General features: G+C 44.0%; 1 protein-coding gene across 3 annotated transcripts; it reads right to left on the bottom strand.

Moving 5' to 3' along the window:
• Window positions 1-616: 616 nt before the first annotated feature.
• edem3 (ER degradation enhancer, mannosidase alpha-like 3) lies at window positions 617-16,523 on the bottom strand. Of its 3 annotated transcripts, none has more exons than XM_080771177.1 (20): window positions 14,973-16,523; window positions 14,809-14,854; window positions 14,052-14,152; window positions 13,827-13,866; window positions 13,511-13,623; window positions 13,113-13,266; window positions 12,361-12,495; window positions 11,794-11,899; window positions 10,828-10,925; window positions 10,214-10,339; window positions 9,855-9,938; window positions 9,494-9,577; window positions 8,635-8,759; window positions 7,850-8,024; window positions 6,957-7,102; window positions 5,791-5,935; window positions 5,361-5,552; window positions 4,855-5,020; window positions 4,424-4,609; window positions 617-2,062 (listed from the first exon to the last, which is right to left on the bottom strand). In XM_080771177.1, exons 1-20 carry the CDS (start codon window positions 15,056-15,058, stop codon window positions 1,716-1,718), a joined length of 2,655 nt encoding a protein of 884 aa, XP_080627303.1. In that variant the 5' UTR covers window positions 15,059-16,523; the 3' UTR covers window positions 617-1,715. The 3 variants fall into 3 exon arrangements, with proteins under 3 accessions (XP_080627303.1, XP_080627302.1, XP_080627304.1); XM_080771176.1 differs by having other exon boundaries at window positions 4,406-4,609; XM_080771178.1 differs by lacking the exon at window positions 617-2,062 and adding an exon at window positions 4,012-4,055 and having other exon boundaries at window positions 4,406-4,609.
• Window positions 16,524-16,855: the final 332 nt, after the last annotated feature.

The raw sequence follows: 16,855 nt of genomic DNA on the forward strand, positions 1-16,855 counted from the left end.
GGAATGAGCAAGGCCACACAATCCGTTGCTCCGGAACTACTCTGCCAGTACTGGGAGAACCAAAATCTGGCGTGTGGAAGGACTAGGCTCTGTGGGTTGACTCCTGACCGGGCCCCTCCTACGTCTCACCAGGTCCACTCCTGCTCTCACCAGGACCTGTGCATTGCACCAGACTCCCAGTACCAGGCACTGCACTCAGGAGTGGAAGTTGATCAAATCCCGATTCACGTCCCAGTAGCTACCCTTGATCAGTCCATCAGGGAATTAGTGTGGACTTAACTGTTATTCGTCTATAGTACAGGTGCAGCATTCAATAACAAAATATTCTTTAGTCTTGGGTCTGAGAGGCTATAAATCTCATCAAATCATGGTCCGTGGCTCAAATGCTGAATACATAATGGGCCTCGATGTAAAAAGGGTTGAAAACCACTGATGTACTGTACATTATTTTTCAGATTCTGTATGACGAGTAATTATACAGAGCAAAACTAATGTTTTTATAACAATGGCAAACTTTATAATAAATAAATCACCTCTGCTTTTCACTATATTTCAGTTACATATTGAAATAAAGCCTCAATCACTAAACAGGTAAAATTAAAGGCAGACAAAGCAATTTCCTTATTAATTTTTATTAAATTTCACTGTTAACTCATTGGCTTTAATATGTTTTACTTATTTTCCCCTTCCAGTTGGTCGGGCAGTTTGCAGCATAGATCAAACTGTCCCCTCCCCCCCGGAGGCCTCTGCTGGTACTGTCAGTTTTATAGTCAGGACGGTTGAGCAGAGGACTCATCCATGTGGTCATGTGTCGGGTGTCTCACTGGTATTGGGGGAGATCTGATCACTCAAACTGACCAGAACCTGAGCAAAGCAGCTCTATATTATTTCTGTCTATATGGGCAACATTAGTATTTTACAAATACATATTTACAATAGCACATTATTTGACTTCATAGGTCTTCCTGGATAGCTGGCTTGATGCACTTTAACTTTTGATAAGATCCTGGTGGTGGTTGGAGCATGTGACCAACCACCAGCGCTTCACACACTCACACTCACATTAAAGCCATACAAGTGATTAAAGATAACCGTAAACATTGCAACCACCAATTAGATCGGCACAGTTCAATATAAAAAAAATCTACCCAACAGTCAGATAATTAATAAAAATCAGCAAAGAATTGTTCAACCAGCATTCAAGATGATCTCCCATTTTCAAACAAAATAAAGTCAGAAATGGTCAGGGGAAGAGACTGAAAATAAGACCAGATTTTTTTTTAAAGAGAGAGATATGTTATGATGCAGACTGGTCCAGGTTATAGAGTTTGACTACTATCGTATGTTATGAATCAGAATAAAGTCAAATTGAAAGTCAAATTGAGTCACAAAGTGGAGTTGAAACCTTGGTCTCTCAAGCATCAAAGGGGCAAAGAGGAGTCCTTCACAGTTCAAATATGACATCTGTGCTGCCTTGGCACCGACTGCCACTAGAAGAGGACGAGGTGAGAGGCACAGCCATCCCTCATTTGCCATGCTTGATCAAAAACTATTTCCCCACTCATAAAAGTGTCCCATCAGTTAATTTGTATTTGATTATAGGCGGAGACATAATCCCCCCCACGGAGTCATTTCCACACTGGGATCATGACGCTCTCCTGGGGGATGTGGGGGGGAGGGGGGTATCGCAGAGGAGCAGAGTTGTCAGACATCGGTCAGAGTTCATCCTTCTCCATCTGTTTAAACGCCTCCAAGTCCTCGCGCCAATCAGACAGCAACTCATCTACCGATTGGTTGCTCGAGTCCACGTCGCCTTCGGGCTCCTCCTCCTTATCAGAGTCTCTCTCTACACCCGGCTCCGTCGTCTCCGCTGGGCTCGCTTCCACCTCCGACGGACTGATTTCCTCGCCCATAGGACCGACGTCCTCCTCACAGGGGCTCGCTTCCTCAGGGGCTGCCTCGTCCAGTTCCACTGTGCTCATTTGGGATTGGTCGACAGCTGTGAACGAGGCAGGCGTGGTGTCTTGCATTACGCAGTCCTCTTCTTCGTGTACGTCCACACCTGAGGAGAGAGAGACGGTGTGATTGAGAGGGCTGTCAACAAAGATTACAAATTCAAACCTTGCACAGCAGCTGTTCTTCTCTGCCATTGTGGCCGTGTCAGGTTAGTCTGGCAGCCAACAGGCTTCTTTTGTTTCAAGTGGGAAATTTGGTATTATGTATTGTTTATATACATTACATACATTCCTGAACCCACTTGCTGACCGGCTGTCGGTATTGAGCAATTTGTCTTATAGGGGGATATATGTGATCATACCATTAACATCCGATATAAGGCCAGATTTTCAAATTTTCATTATGCTTCATGTATAAAGCCATAACCACTTGGCACACAAATGTGCTGACTTCATCACATTGTTGATGACGGCTATGGCCGTTTTTAGCCCAAGGAGTGTTTTTGTGCAAAACTAATGGAATGGATTCAGAATCATGAAAACCCCCTAGTTTGACACGTCAAAGCATAATGAAATTTCACATAAACCCCTATAATAAACAAATTGCTCAATACAGACAGCCAGTCAGCAAGTGGATTCATGAATGGATGTACAGTATATAGAAAATATTTTAGGCTAATAAAAAAAACTAGATACCAAATTTCCCAATCCACACCCCCTGGCTGCCGGACTTGGGCGGCTGCACTGAATGCAAGAGCGACACAATGTCACTTCAATTGATTCAAATTGAAAATGTAGGTCAAGCAGAAACATGCATGATGATGATTAACAGAGAGCTCACAACCCAACTCAGCAGCAGAGGAAGTGATTTCACTCTGAGCAATCTAAAAAGCCCGGTTTGGATATAATAATTGTTCCATTTATATCACACCACAGCACATGTTTGAATAAATATACCTATACAAATAGTGATGACTCTCATTAAAAAAGGTTTTTATTTTAACATGTCTTTTGTTGAGAAGGAATAAAGTCTCACACACACACACACACACACACACACACACACACACACACACACCTCTATGCGGTCATCCCCAGTCAGAAATAGAGAATCAAGATGCTGTCAGCTGTAACAGGACAGTGCTGAGGGTGAGTCATGTTTCCCACTGAATAAAGCACTCTTGTTCAACCAATCTGAACAGAGAGAAAATTGTACCACAAAATAAGTTGTACCGGGAATGAAACTGCTAAAGGCCCGGCTGGGCCAGGTAGATATTGCCCTCATCCACATTTCAATTCAGCTCTGGTTGGTAGATGTGAAATAGATCTCAGTAATTCCCTTCATAAAGCCCTAAGACTCAGTACTGTTAGTTAATTGCTTGTTGCCATGATTGTCTGCTTGCGTCTGAATGGAAAGTTATTAGTCTCAACCTCAGATGTCTTGTCACACAAACACACAAAGCTGGGCATAGGAGGGGATAGCACCCCTCAAAAAAAACACAACTGTGTGAAGTGACGCAATTGCTAAAAGCCAGACATCGCCCCTCAAAAAAAGGCATAGATAGACGATAGATAGGGCCTCTGATCTACAGTATAGCCGTTGAGTGACTCAATAGAAAATCCCGGTTACCGAACGGTTAAAATATGAATGCATCTGAATACTCTTAAATAGACGATCACATTAGCTCTAGCTGATTATCTCCAACTATTTTTGGGGGACCGGAAACGGTCTTGTTCTCTATGTGAAATAGAAAGAGTCTATGGTGGCGTTAACAGACAGTGCCCAGGGGTTTTGGTGGCGGACAATGAGTTAAGGTGGAGTGAGAGAGAGGGACGTCAGACATTCAGTACTATGGGCAACGTGGTTGTAAAGAGGCGATAAGAAGTAGAATGGCAGGGAAAGCATGACAAAAAGGGGGCGGGAAACCTTGCAGAGATAAGGAGGAAGAGAAAGCAGAGGATACTTACTGGCGCCCAAGGTGCCTGGGAGAGGGTTACCTTTGAATATGGCTGCTGCTCATCCCAAGAGGGGAGGAAAAAGAAATAATGGAAAAAGAGAGGAGAGGCACCGTTACAGTCCACCACAGGGAACAGAGGAACCTGGGAGACGGAGGGAGGGGAGAGGAGAGGCACCGTTACAGTCCACCACAGGGAACAGAGGAACCTGGGAGACGGGGGGGGTTCAGACAATACTTTCCAACACCCTCCTCCAGTACAGCTACGTACTGTACACGAGGGGCCACCAGTATAAGTCATAATCTCTGTATTCCTGTACGTCAAAATGTCCAACAAGCATTAGGAGAGGTTTATGGAGTGATGATTATGAGAGCGACAAACAAGGAAAGTACGTTTCAACCACAAAAAAAGCACATCTAGTGTGTGATCTAGTTTCGTGAAGCACGCTGAGCCGCATTCCATGCTTGAAAAGCTGAAAAGCTGTAGAAATGTACCACAAATGCTGTCCCCACCTCTGTCCCTGGCCTTGTCACTCATTAACACCTCCACCTCTTTGTAGTCCTTCAAAGACTCAAGCAGGATGTTGCCCTCCTTGTGGAAGAGGAAGAGGAGAGGCAGAGTGACATCTTCTGTGTTTCGTCCGTCCCCGGCCATCTGAAACAGGGGGGCTGTGTCGCTGCTGCTTCCCTCATTGTCATCTGCGAAGGGAGATAGTCGAGGGAGATGAGAAGAGAAAAGACTTGAGATCAGAGTGGTGTACACAGTCTCACGGTCGATCATTTATAATCAGCTTATACAAGTTCTACTGTATTTATTCAGTCATCGTTGCAACGTGCCGGAAGCGTGACGACCGGCCGTCTTAAAAGGCAATTCAATTATCTGGGCCTAATCTAGTCACTGAGTTGATATCCTGCGTCTCGTCTGATTAGTTGCTTGTCCTCACCGATGACGATGCCTCCGATGGCGCCGGCTTTCTGGATGTGTCGAGCCTTCTCAGCGAACATGCACTGACCCCTCTGAAGCAGGGCGATGCGGCCCTGGACATACTCAGCATTGGCCAGCTCAGTACAGCCGCTATAGGGCTCGGCCACAGTAACAAAACCCCGTACCTGCACACAGGAGGAAAGTGGAGAATAGTGATTCAGCTGTGGTCCAACATGAACGGTGCAACAATTAATACTGGGTGGCACTGCAGGCTAATCCCTCTTGCTGTCCTGCTGGCCACAATCCTACAATCCCAAATCCCAATAGGGATTTGAGATTTCCTAAATCTTATCCATGCCTCTTTCTGAATAAAGTTGAACACTCGAGGGAAGTAAGTAGGTTCTCACTCAAAAGGAGAAAATGCCTGAAGGTAATGTGAGTGACCGGCTTAGGGGAAAAACAAACATGCAGACATAATTAGGTACACGTTTGAAAAATTGGCAGTTTCTAAAGCTGGAAAATCACCCCTGTGGTGCTCTTGGACAGGTCTGTGCCAAACTGTGCTGGGCCGGCAGTCAGTACCACTCTGCCAAAGTAGGGGTGTGACACGATCTGAATGGCCCTGGGTGGGAGCTGCTCCTTCTGCTGCTGGCTGGAAAGCTCCATCATCTCCTGCATGAAACGCATGCCGTCCTCTGCAGCTACCGCACTCACCGCCTGGAGGAGGTGCACCCCAGTGAGAAGACAGAAAGGTGGAAAGGTTGAAAAGGGGTGTGTGTGTGTGTGTGTGTGTGTGTGTGTGTGTGTGTGTGCGCACGAGAGCACGTACGCATGTTCATTAATATTTTAAGATATGTCAATATTCTGTAAAAGTAAATGTTCGGCCTTTCAATCAATCAATTACATTTGTGTAGGACAGAGAGAAATTACTTTTCTCCTACTTCCACTTGCTTACCTGTGTGGCGTGCTGTACCAGCTGCACCCTGCCATCCTTCAGGTGGATGAGGCTGACTCCCATCCTTCTCAGCATCTCCAGATGTTCAGGGTTGTTTGCCATGAAATCCTGCGCCCTCAGCGGAGGACGGCCCATACCGGGCTCACTGGAGGCAGGGATGGGTATAAAGGATGGACAGAGAGTTGAAAAAGAACATTAAGAAAAAGGAAAGAAACAACATATCACACAGCTAAATGTGAAATCAAATCAAAGAAAACTTTTGTGGGGGTGCCCATAGCCTCTAGGCTTCGCCACACACCGGGAATAGCTCCAACCCAACACATTTTGGACCCCACCACAATGTAGGAAAAGTTTCACTGTGCTTTAATTTAAATTATTTTATGCCAAAAGTATCACCTTAATTCATATTTTTTGTATTTTAATATTGCCTTGTGTTTGAGTACAGTAATTTGGTAAAGAGCGCCCCCTAAAGTTGATTCAGATATTTATTCAGTGATGTAACATGAGAGAAAGCGAAAGGACACTAGTTATTGGAACAGATGACAAACTGTACTTGTGCAAGGACAATATTTGTTTCTTTTTTGTGTGCAGTTTTGTACTGCTGCATCTTTCAGTAAAGAACCATAAATGTCATCTCTGCATCATGGAGTGTCTGTGGTCCAGTTTCTGCCAAATGGATGTGCAAAGACAGTAACCCCACTTGTATATACACACACGCACGGTGTAATTTAAGCCTGCATCAAGCTAGTGAAAGTGGCAAATGGAATTCAGACTTGTGGAAAATTATGCCACCACAAGTACATTTGCTTTTGGTATTTTAAGTACATGTTTATAGTTGATATTTACTCAAGTCGATTTTGAATTCCTGACCTTTACTTGTAACAGAGTATTTCTACATTGTAGTATTGATACTTTAACTTCTGGGCATCTAGGCTGGTAATCCAGCCCGACAGTGTGTTGCGTGTTTGAGTCCCAATCCCGACGACCGATTTTTCCCACCACTGCTGTCAGGGAGTGAATCAAATGTCTTTCTTTTTTGTCTTGTAGAATTTATGTCATAGAATCCCCCATAATGACTAATTTTTCCTGTCATTTTCATGTCACTTTGACGCTTAAAAAAAGAAAACATTTGTGTCAGCAATGAGATAAAAGGATTGTGGACATACCGATAAGGAGCAGGACGAGGACAGCTTTTGTCAACGGCGCTACGGATTGGCTCTCGCAGGTTACGGGGGAAGGCGGGGTCAGGGAACAGGAGGCGGGTGTTCGGGCAGGTCCAATCAAAGTTAGAGTCATCCATCTCCTCCTCTGACTAAAATGAGAAAGAAGTTAGTTGTGCCGGCACAGTGGCGCAGCCGGTAGTGCTGTCCTCTCACAGGAAGAAGGTCCCAGGTTTGATTCCTGCCGCGGACACTGTGGGCATTGGGGCCGTGGTCCTCTCCTCGGCATCATCAGCGCCCATACTATACCCTAAGTGGGGTTGGCTAAAGGGCTTTTGTGTGTCCCCTAGGTAGGTATCCTCGCAAAAAGCATGCAGTAATCCTGGTCTCTATACTGCCTCCTGGTCAGCCCAAAATCGTGGGATAGAAATTTAGAAAATAAAAAATAAGAAAATCACACCCGTGTGAAGTGAGGGGCACTAATATATTAAAGTCTATCTCATGTTGATTAGGTGATGTAATAGTGTTGTAAAACAACAACGGAGCAATCACAAACATTAAACTCCATTAAAAATAAAGAGACAATATGACATAAATGACACATGACGTAAATTTTCCCTTCATTGTCAATTCGTGTTGTAGTGTTGTAAGAGGCCTGAGAATTGCAGGAATGCCAAGAGCAAAGGCATTGGCTAAATTCTGTTCAGTTGCCACACATGGAGGAGACAATGCTTAATGTGTCTGTGAGCTGTATCCTCAAACACTTGTCCAGTTTCTCAAGTTTGTGCATCTATTATTGTCTATGTATTTCTTGTTAAATGTGAACGCAAATAAAGATGTTAAATGCGTAAAAAGGTGTGCATGCGTGTCTGTAGCTCTGGTGAAATCACTGTGGTTACCGTTGTGTTATTGCTGGGGGCAGATGGAGCGTGAGGTGCCATGGAGAGAGATAGGGGTAAGAGGTGAGCCTCTGTGGTGAAGATGTAGTCCTCCACATCAAACGGGAGGTCCTCGGGATCAGCAAACAGCAGGAACAAGTATTTAAACATCTCAGCCAAGAAGAAGGAGTCCATGCTGAGAAGAGAGGGCAGTCAGTCACTATGGACAGCACACAGCCAATAAAGCTAGGCTACATTATATATTAAATATTCAATTCAATGTCAGGTTTCATGTCAGGCTTTTTCCAACTGGAGAAAAAGTGCAAAAGACACGCCTGTCCCATACCTACGAGCGGGTCAGGTGCTGAATAAAATAAATCTGCATTCAAAACATAACTCCCAGTTGCCAGACTGTATTTGTGATTGACATTTAAAGCAACCAGGCTCTTCCTCAGTCTGGGGAAGTGCTTGGTGGCTCGAAATGTTAATCACTAATAAGTTTCATAATGGGAGTCTTTCCACATCATCTTCTTTTTATTAATCCACCATCTCAACCCACCTCGCCTCCAAAATAATAATAACGTAACAAACAGCACTTGCCAAATAGTTTCATACACCAAGTGTGTACAGTGATGTTTGCAGTTGCATGTCAGCAGCCTTTGAGCAGCATCATCCCCCAAGGCTAATATACTGTATACATCTTAATGACCGCATCAACAGTTTTATCAGTTAAAAAGAAAAGTAAGTCATTGGTCACTCATGACACAGTTATTTGACAAAGTATAAATTAGCCTCAGTGTTCTCACCGATCCTCATGGCTGCCGGTGCGCACGTCCTTCATGGCGGCGAAGCCACAAGGGACACGGGCGAAGCGATTGAGGTTGTCCAGAACTGTGCGCCCTGCTTCCAGGTAGTAATGGTCTCCTGTGGCCTTGTGTGAGAAACAGACAGGTAGGACGTTTACAAATTCAGTTGATGATTAATTGTCACAAAATAATTTCGATTAGCGATTTAATTGTCTTTTTGGAATTGAATATTGGAATGAATAAAAACTTCTGTTTGGGTTAGGCATCACCATCACAGACAAAACACAATCCACTGAAGGATAGCTTTGCTAGATGTCCTCTCAGTTAGCCGAACTAGTAGCATCACACAATAGTCTACACAGCTATGTAATCATCATAATTCATAGTTTTTCTGAGCGTTTTCATATTCTCCGTTCCTCACATGAAACTGTATACAGTATAGAAAAAATCTATTTCATGACATTGTAATGGAATGGCAGTTAGTAATCTACAGTTTGTGCTTGCCCCTGCTTAATAGCTGATACTGTCTCAGTTGTTTTTAATTTGGTGTGACAGAGAAACATCTTCCACCCCACAAAGTCAGCTATGGTGTACACAGAGATTTAGCTTTTGAACATTGGGCCTCATTCACAAGGCTCTTCGTAAATATCCAACTATATTTTAGTGTAGAGCTTTTAAATAAAGACAGTCGTGCGATTCATGAAAGGCTGTGTGTAAAGCATTGATTTGTGGGGTCACATGTGTATCAGATGAGATTTATTCAATGCCATCAATATTTTAGTGTACTGTGGACATACTGTATTTGGATTAACAAAAGTATAATGCCTCAGCATTATGTCACACATCCTTGATAAATTACCTTATAAAGGAAATAGGTGCTCTCTGCAAACTCAGGCCTCAGGGGATGCTGAGCCCAGTGTACCCTGAAATCAGTTGTGAAGGCCTGAGGAAGGGAGGTAGGGAAACAAGGGGATCAAGCCTCCATTGCGAGTAGTAGAGTTAGAACACAGAGGCAAAGCTGTAACGTAGCCCAGAAGGCATCAAATGAAAGCTAACTTCCACCACCGTTTTCGTTGCCAACATGAGCCATATGGAGTTATTTGTGTTCCCCCCCCATCACATATTTCAGTGAATCAACTCATTCATTGTGGCAATGTTAGAGCCTGGGGCAGAATAAAACAGATGGTAAGTGAGTATTCAGAGAAAGAGAGACAGATTACCTCAGGGAGGAAGTTGTGCTTCTTTGTAACTTGGTACAACATCTCATGGGTTTCAATGGCGGGACGAATATCTCCTTTCAACACCTGCATTGTGTCATTTGTGGCAAAAAGATTAAAAGATTATTTCCGATATTTACAGAGAGGAGATACAGGACACAAAGTAACATATAGAGACATGCAACACCATTTGAGATGTTTCAAAACCGGGATGATGCAATTATGTGGTAAAGACAGAAGAGCACCAGCAGTTGGAGGCTTGGAGCCACAAGCGAGTGCCATTAAGAGTATAATTATCCCCGAAGGTGTGAAGTTAATACCCAAGTGTGGCGCGTGTTTTTGTGTTTGTGCGTGCGTCTGACCTGAAGTCCTGGGAAGAAGGCCAGTAGAGAGTCCATCCAGGTGCGAGCAGGAAGCAGAGGTTTGTGGATATGGACATCTAGCAGTAGAGGGGGTTGGCTTATGTACTTCATTATAGATGCATAGTGCTGTAAGGAATATACAAAGTGAATTCATAAAACTCTCAGAGTTACAAATGGATAATTTAACACAGATGGATAAATTAACACATTTGACTGTGTAGTCAACAGGGCAGGACCTCTACTTTATGGTCCACTGGCCACAGTGGCAAACATATTACAAAATAAATAGAGTGAATGATGCTTGGTGACCTACAAACAGCGCAGAGCAGAACAAAAGGGGACATTGGAAGCCAGCGGTGTCATGAACTGATCTTGTGATTGTAAAACAAAACGTTTGAGAACAAAGTCTCTGTCTGATCAAATCCAATACAGGATAATATCAAAACTGAAAGGCATACCGTAAGCAAAAGGGTTAAGCCAAGAATGTTCACTACTAACCTAATGGAATAGTCCTGTCCTGTATCATAACAGAATCCTATTATCCAGAAAGCGAGGATCTGGTTACCCCGTCTGTGTATGGGTATATGTGTGTATGTGCGTGTGTGTTGTCTCACAATGTTAAAGCGCTGCAGAAACAGGTCATCTCCAAGGAGCACGTAGGCTTTCAGCAGGTATTCATAATACGAGTCGATTCCTGCTCCCACTCCGCTGTCTGGAAAGGCGTAAACACAGAACACCATGTAGCGTGACAAACCAAACACTAACACTTTGACTAATCCCCCCTCAGTCGCCCCATATACAGTACGTACGTCTCTAAAGAAAAAAACATTGTCAGCTCTTTTTATAATTCCACTTTCCCCACATGCATGCTTGTGTTCTTAAGCTCCCACTTTCCCTTCAGCCCAAGCGTTGCCAGATTTGAGAACCGATGCTAAAATGGCCTTGCAAACGGGGAGCGATAAAACGCGCCTATAATTCATTTTCAATGAGACCTGCGTTTATGCTCTGAGAAGTCGCGGTGCGACAACGCAGAATTTGTTGCGCGCGTGCTCGTTACGCACACGCGCGACTCACCTATAGGCACACCATTTAATTAGTAGGCTATTCAAACTGGTGTCTAGAGTCTACAACTGCAATTCAAGGTAACATTCGTTCTTGCATTGAAGAGGAGACCACAACTCCAGATTAAACGACACAATAGCTGTATAAAATAAAAAATAACAACACTTAGTGTGCCCCCTCAAAAGTTCCGACTGCCCCCTTAGTCATTTCATCTTGGAGCCGGCCCTGGTACAACTACACTGTTGCGTCAAGAAACGCCTAGTCAAGGAGTCTCTTCAGGGTTTTTAGACAGCTGGTGGATGGAAATGACGCTTGCGTGCGGCTTCAACTTCAACCGACAAGCGTCGGCCAAAAAACTGAAACTCTTTGCCGACGCTACAAGTTGAAGACGTGCGCAAGCTTCATTTCCTTCCACCAGCTGTCTAAAAACCTGGAAGAGACGCCTGCTCTGCGCTTTCTTGCCGCTTCTTCGTGCATATATGTGCCCACTCTCTCTCTCTCTCTTTGCTGCCTCTCACCCCTGCGGACCCACTCTCCAGAGTGGATGTTTATGGTGGTCCCCACCAGGTTGCTGTTCCTCTGTCTCTTCTCCCACAGGAAATCCAAGGCTCTTCGGGCGTGGATCTGTTGATGTATGAGTTTGTGTGTGTGTGTGTGTGTGTGTGTGTGTGGGCACATCATCAATCAACTGATCAATACATAGAGTAAGACACCATAATCTCTCCCTCACCGGCCACCACCAGCCAGGAGGCACTAATACTGCAGTTTGCTGCCAAGTTGTGCCAATGGGAAATCTGACAGTGAGTGAAAAATAAAGTTGTTGTAAAGCACTAGTCATAACCATTGAAAATGCCAGTTTTATACCTTTTAACAACCAATGCAGACTGCAGTTCAACTTACTTTTCATGACCAATGCGAAAACTTTGAATAAACATTTCCACAGGAAGTTTGTGACGAAATATCAGCATAGACATTTAATTCCCTAATAAAAATATATTGTATATATATTTTTGTATATATTTAAAAATGCTTAATTTAAGAGTGCGATCAAATGGATTATCTCATAATATAAAGGGTTGTTTTACCTCAAACACGGGATCCCCAGTAAAACGACTTAAAGCCGCAAACTCCAAAATCATGGTCCCCGCACAAGCAGTACAGGTGTCAGTTTCGGTGCCTGTCCTGCTTTCCGGACTCCTGACACCATGTCTCAAATTCACCTATTGAGAAGAACAATAACCAGATTTGAATGTACTTTCAGACTCAACAGTGTTAAAACTAGTAAACCATGAAAAGGTCTGCCTCTAAAAACTGACATCTGTGTGCAGAAAATAGAATGATGCTGTCATTATCTGAAAGTGACATTTGCCTTCGCTGTGGCACTCCTTCTTGTCAAATGTGCATGTCTTTTTTCTGATGTCTAGTGCTAATGTGTCTCACACAGAGTGCTGGCTGCATACTGTGTGTTTATCTGTACATCCTGGTTCAACACTAGACCATGTCTACATGATTATCTACAAATGACATTTGTAGATAATCATGTACACTTGGTCTAGTGTAAACGTGCTATAACACACTAATGAGAAGCATAGTCAGTAATAAATCCTTACGAATGGGATGAATACACTCATATGGTCTCTGTCGGGTGGAAAATTCACATCCAAAACAGTTACTTTTCAGGATTCAAATTCAAGCATAAAAAGTAGCAGATCGACGAGCTCGTGCCACGCTTGGAGACAGCAGATCTACAAGCTCTTGATACTTTTGTGGGAGGAGGAGGAGGTTTTTGCCCTGACAGCTACGATACAGTGTGTAGACGTGTGTTGTGCTCTCTCACCCTGGGGTAAGGCAGGCCACTGCTGGTGTTGAAGGCAGGCAGCAGCCGGTGGCCCAGGTCTTTGGCCATGTGCAGGAGCTCATCCTGGTACCACAGCATGTGCTGCCCTCCCTCCTTGAGCATCACAGCCATGGAGTGTCCTCCCAGCAGCCCCCTGAGTGCACACACACACATTGAACAGCTGCGTAAGCTAGTGGGACACCATCAAGATTTCATAGCTGAGTGATCACAGTCACAGTTCCTCATTATTGTTCTATTTATTTGGTTGACAATTAAGGAACATACTGGTGCCGCATCTGTTCACTAGTAGTTGTAGTAGAAACCAGAGTTCATGTGAAACCCTTCAGGTTTTCTATTCTTAACCATCTTTGTTTGCAGGTAAACATTTCTATTCTCACCCCAGCACCCGGATGTTGGTTTCAAAGACTGACACCACAATGTCATTGTCCAGCCTCACATCCGTCAGGACTCTCCTCACGGCAGCGTCAAACTCTTCCGTTTTGTTCAACAGCTGTGAATGACAAACAAGAGCCATAGGATACAACATTTGAATGAATCATGACTAACTTACTCATGACAGTATTCAAAGGCCTGCAAGATGTGTAAGAAAGTGCTTGTGAAAATAGAATGTCAGGAAACATTGAATTCACCTCCACTAGTAGTAGTCATTAACTACAATAGATCAGATGACTGTAAAGCAAACAAACTACTCACCACTAGAGTATCCAGAGTGTCTATGAGTGTGAGAGAGAACCTAAAACACAGAAAGAGACTCAATCACTATTTACCATGTGCAAAGCCATCTTTCTCCATATAGAAGAGGAGAACTTATAATGGCCACCTCCAAAAAGGTATTAATATGAGCTGAAAATGAATGTGGTACAGAATCTGAGTTGATACTACTTTGTCCTCGTATAAGGAAACCAAGTGGCCACTCACTTTCCCAGTGCATCGTCTACATCTCCTCGACTGGGTTCAAGCCCACGTACTCTTCCTCTGCATGTTAGAGGCATAAGCTCATCTGCTGGGTATGCATGGTCCTGGGTAACAAACAAATAGAAAGATTTCTCACATTTTGCTTATCTCACTGAGAAAATAGCATATCTACAAGCTCACAACATGTTGCAATTCTTCACAGAACATTATAGCATATCTACAAGCTCACAACGGGTCCCGTAGAGGGGAAAAAGGAGCGGACCAAGTATAGACCCCTGGGGGACTCCGGTCAATGAAGTGGACTTCGGTTAAATCAACATTACAGCAGAGTATACATGCTCCAATAGATTGCAGAAACGGCACATTCTAAGTTTTCAAACAATCATCGTGATTCATTTTAATGCATCACAACAAAAATAGCAATAATAGTCCCAATATCTTAGCTTATACTGTACAATCCTACTGAGTGATGGCTTAGCGTAAAAATTATGTGTAGAAATGGACCGGGAAGGGTCCTTGTGAGATAAATGAACACTCAGTATTTTACTTTGTGGGGTTGCTGGAAGGGCCCACTGCTGCATTAACAACACAGCAGGGATGTAAAGAGCAAGAGGCATTTCAAAAATAGACATAGTATTAGTGACCTAAAATGTGTTGCTCACTGTAGCTGAAACTAATGCAATTATGAAGAGAGCAGTACAATGACTCATTTATTAAATTCCTTCAGCTAGAACTAAAAGAAGCTGGGGGTTGCACTTACCATATAATTCTGATAAGCATGATCAAACATCTCAACCACTTGGTCTCTTTTGGGACGATAGAACAGAAGAACAGATCAGTGTCACCAAGAGTAATATCTTTCTTTGGCTAAGTCCAGGAGACTGCAATACATTAAGTATCATGTGCCGTTTTCTCTCCACTCACCTCAACCTGTGCCTCTCCTCCCGAGGCATAGCCTGTCCTTGGCTGCATAACAGTCCCAGCAGCAACAGCCACAGTATAGGTGCCATGATTGTTGCAGGTTGGCCAGATCCCAGTAATGTGCGCAAAAACAACAGTCTGGCTCACAGTCAGTCAACAAGCCAACGACCTAGACATCCCCACACTTCACCAACACACACCCAACACTACCAAATTGAAAAACAGCCAACAGACATGCGTCTACGGCGCTTACCTCATACGGTGGTTATACTACTACAGAGATCATGTTTAAGACATATTTTGACTAAAGACACAGGTGCAAAACCACGACCCAGTTCCTTCTCTAGACTGGCCCAGTTACTCTTCATTCTGACCCGTGCCAACAAAACAACAAAAATCAAACCTCTGTTTACATTGTCCAAAATACAGGCATCCTTCTTTAGCGTATAGTTTGACACTTCATGTGTGATTCACTTGCTCAGTCTCCACAAAATGATAAGACAGCAAATCCAAAGGGATTTGTGGTAATTGTGTGTCAGAGAGGGAGAGAGACTGTATCCAGCAGAATGAGAGAATGCACCTTGGTTCAATTGTCCAGTTTCACAGTTTGCAGGAATGTTAAACTTTCAACCAGTGATACGAGTCCATTCAGTAGCACCATACCCCTAGAGATGTGCCACGCAACACGCATGCGTAGTGCCATGTTATGTTCCAGTTCACCTGTCACACCTGTTTATTTTCCAACCTGTCACCCGGACCTGTGTTGTAATCTAGCCGTGTGACACGTTGCCATTTGGCCCTCTAAAGAAGAAACGTACAACGAACCGATATGAAACACTCTCTTCATGTCAGTGTATTATTCAATTCACATACTAAAAACACCCTTCTTGGTTCTGGCTAGTCTGCCAATATTTCAGACACATTGATTGGTGCCTTGTTGGGTTCAGTAGAAACCTCAAACCAAGACAAGTAAGAAAACAGCAGCTAAAATAAGTCCTCTGTAAACACGCTCCAAAATAAAGAAACAAGCAAACAAACGAAGCATTTACCTAGTTCATCTACTCAACAATAATAAGTCCCTGGAAATAAAAACGTCTGGGTTTCCTTTCCGATGCTACACAAGTCACAGTGTCACACCGGGGGGGGGTCTCTGTTGGAGCAGCCAGTTGACACACAGTCACACACACAGGACAGCAGGGGGGCAGCTTGAAAATATTTCCTCGTTTTGACAGCTCTTCGCCTCTCGTCAGTCAGGCGTAGCAGCACTTGTTAAAAAAGCTTTAGCCAATTAGCCAGTCGTACTAGTAGTAGCCACTCGGACCACCAGTGGCAACGCAGACGCAGACATTCAGTGATTCAGAGTGGGGAGGAGGACGTCGCGACCATCCGGATCTATTCCCACCCGGTGTCTGCCTCCAAGGCTGAAAGTGTCGTCCCGTCGACCGGGTTTGTGATGTGATATCAGATGTCGTCAACCTTGTCTGACTCGCTCAGGAGCATTATATGAAGCTACATGCTACTTACTTCACCTCGGGCATCAAAGCGGATGCTGGCGTCGTGTACGTCAATCAGTGTTGCCAGGTTTGCGACTGTGGGATAAACAAGCAACCAGGGTCTATGAAAACGTGCCACCCAAAAATGTGGAATAATTTTGATCTTCTTGCATGGGGGCCGGGGGGTCCTACAGTCCCACTCCCTGGCATACAATGTTTTCAGATGGGGCCCATGGGGGTCCGCTAGCCCTGGTCCAGTGTGTTAGCGACTGTCTCACTTGCTAATGCACTGGACCAGGGTCCGGAGACAAATATATATTCATAATCATATGTCTGAATGAAAACATGCCCAAAAAGTGGAAACATTCCCTGGCTCTCCACAGACAAATATAT

The sequence above is a fragment of the Protomyctophum bolini genome (assembly GCF_963924005.1).
Source record: "Protomyctophum bolini genome assembly, chromosome: 8".
Lineage (NCBI taxonomy): Eukaryota > Metazoa > Chordata > Actinopteri > Myctophiformes > Myctophidae > Protomyctophum > Protomyctophum bolini.

What these genes read in the sequence shown, in the direction of transcription:
- edem3 (XM_080771176.1), bottom strand. Translation starts at nt 15,058, where the DNA reads ATGGCACCTATACTGTGGCTGTTGCTGCTGGGACTGTTATGCAGCCAA. An exon ending in CCCCCAGCAATAACACAACG is followed by an intron (nt 7,103 to 7,849) that starts GTAACCACAGTG and finishes TTCTCATTTTAG; the next exon opens with TCAGAGGAGGAGATGGATGA. An exon ending in TGGTACAGCACGCCACACAG is followed by an intron (nt 5,553 to 5,790) that starts GTAAGCAAGTGG and finishes CACCTCCTCCAG; the next exon opens with GCGGTGAGTGCGGTAGCTGC.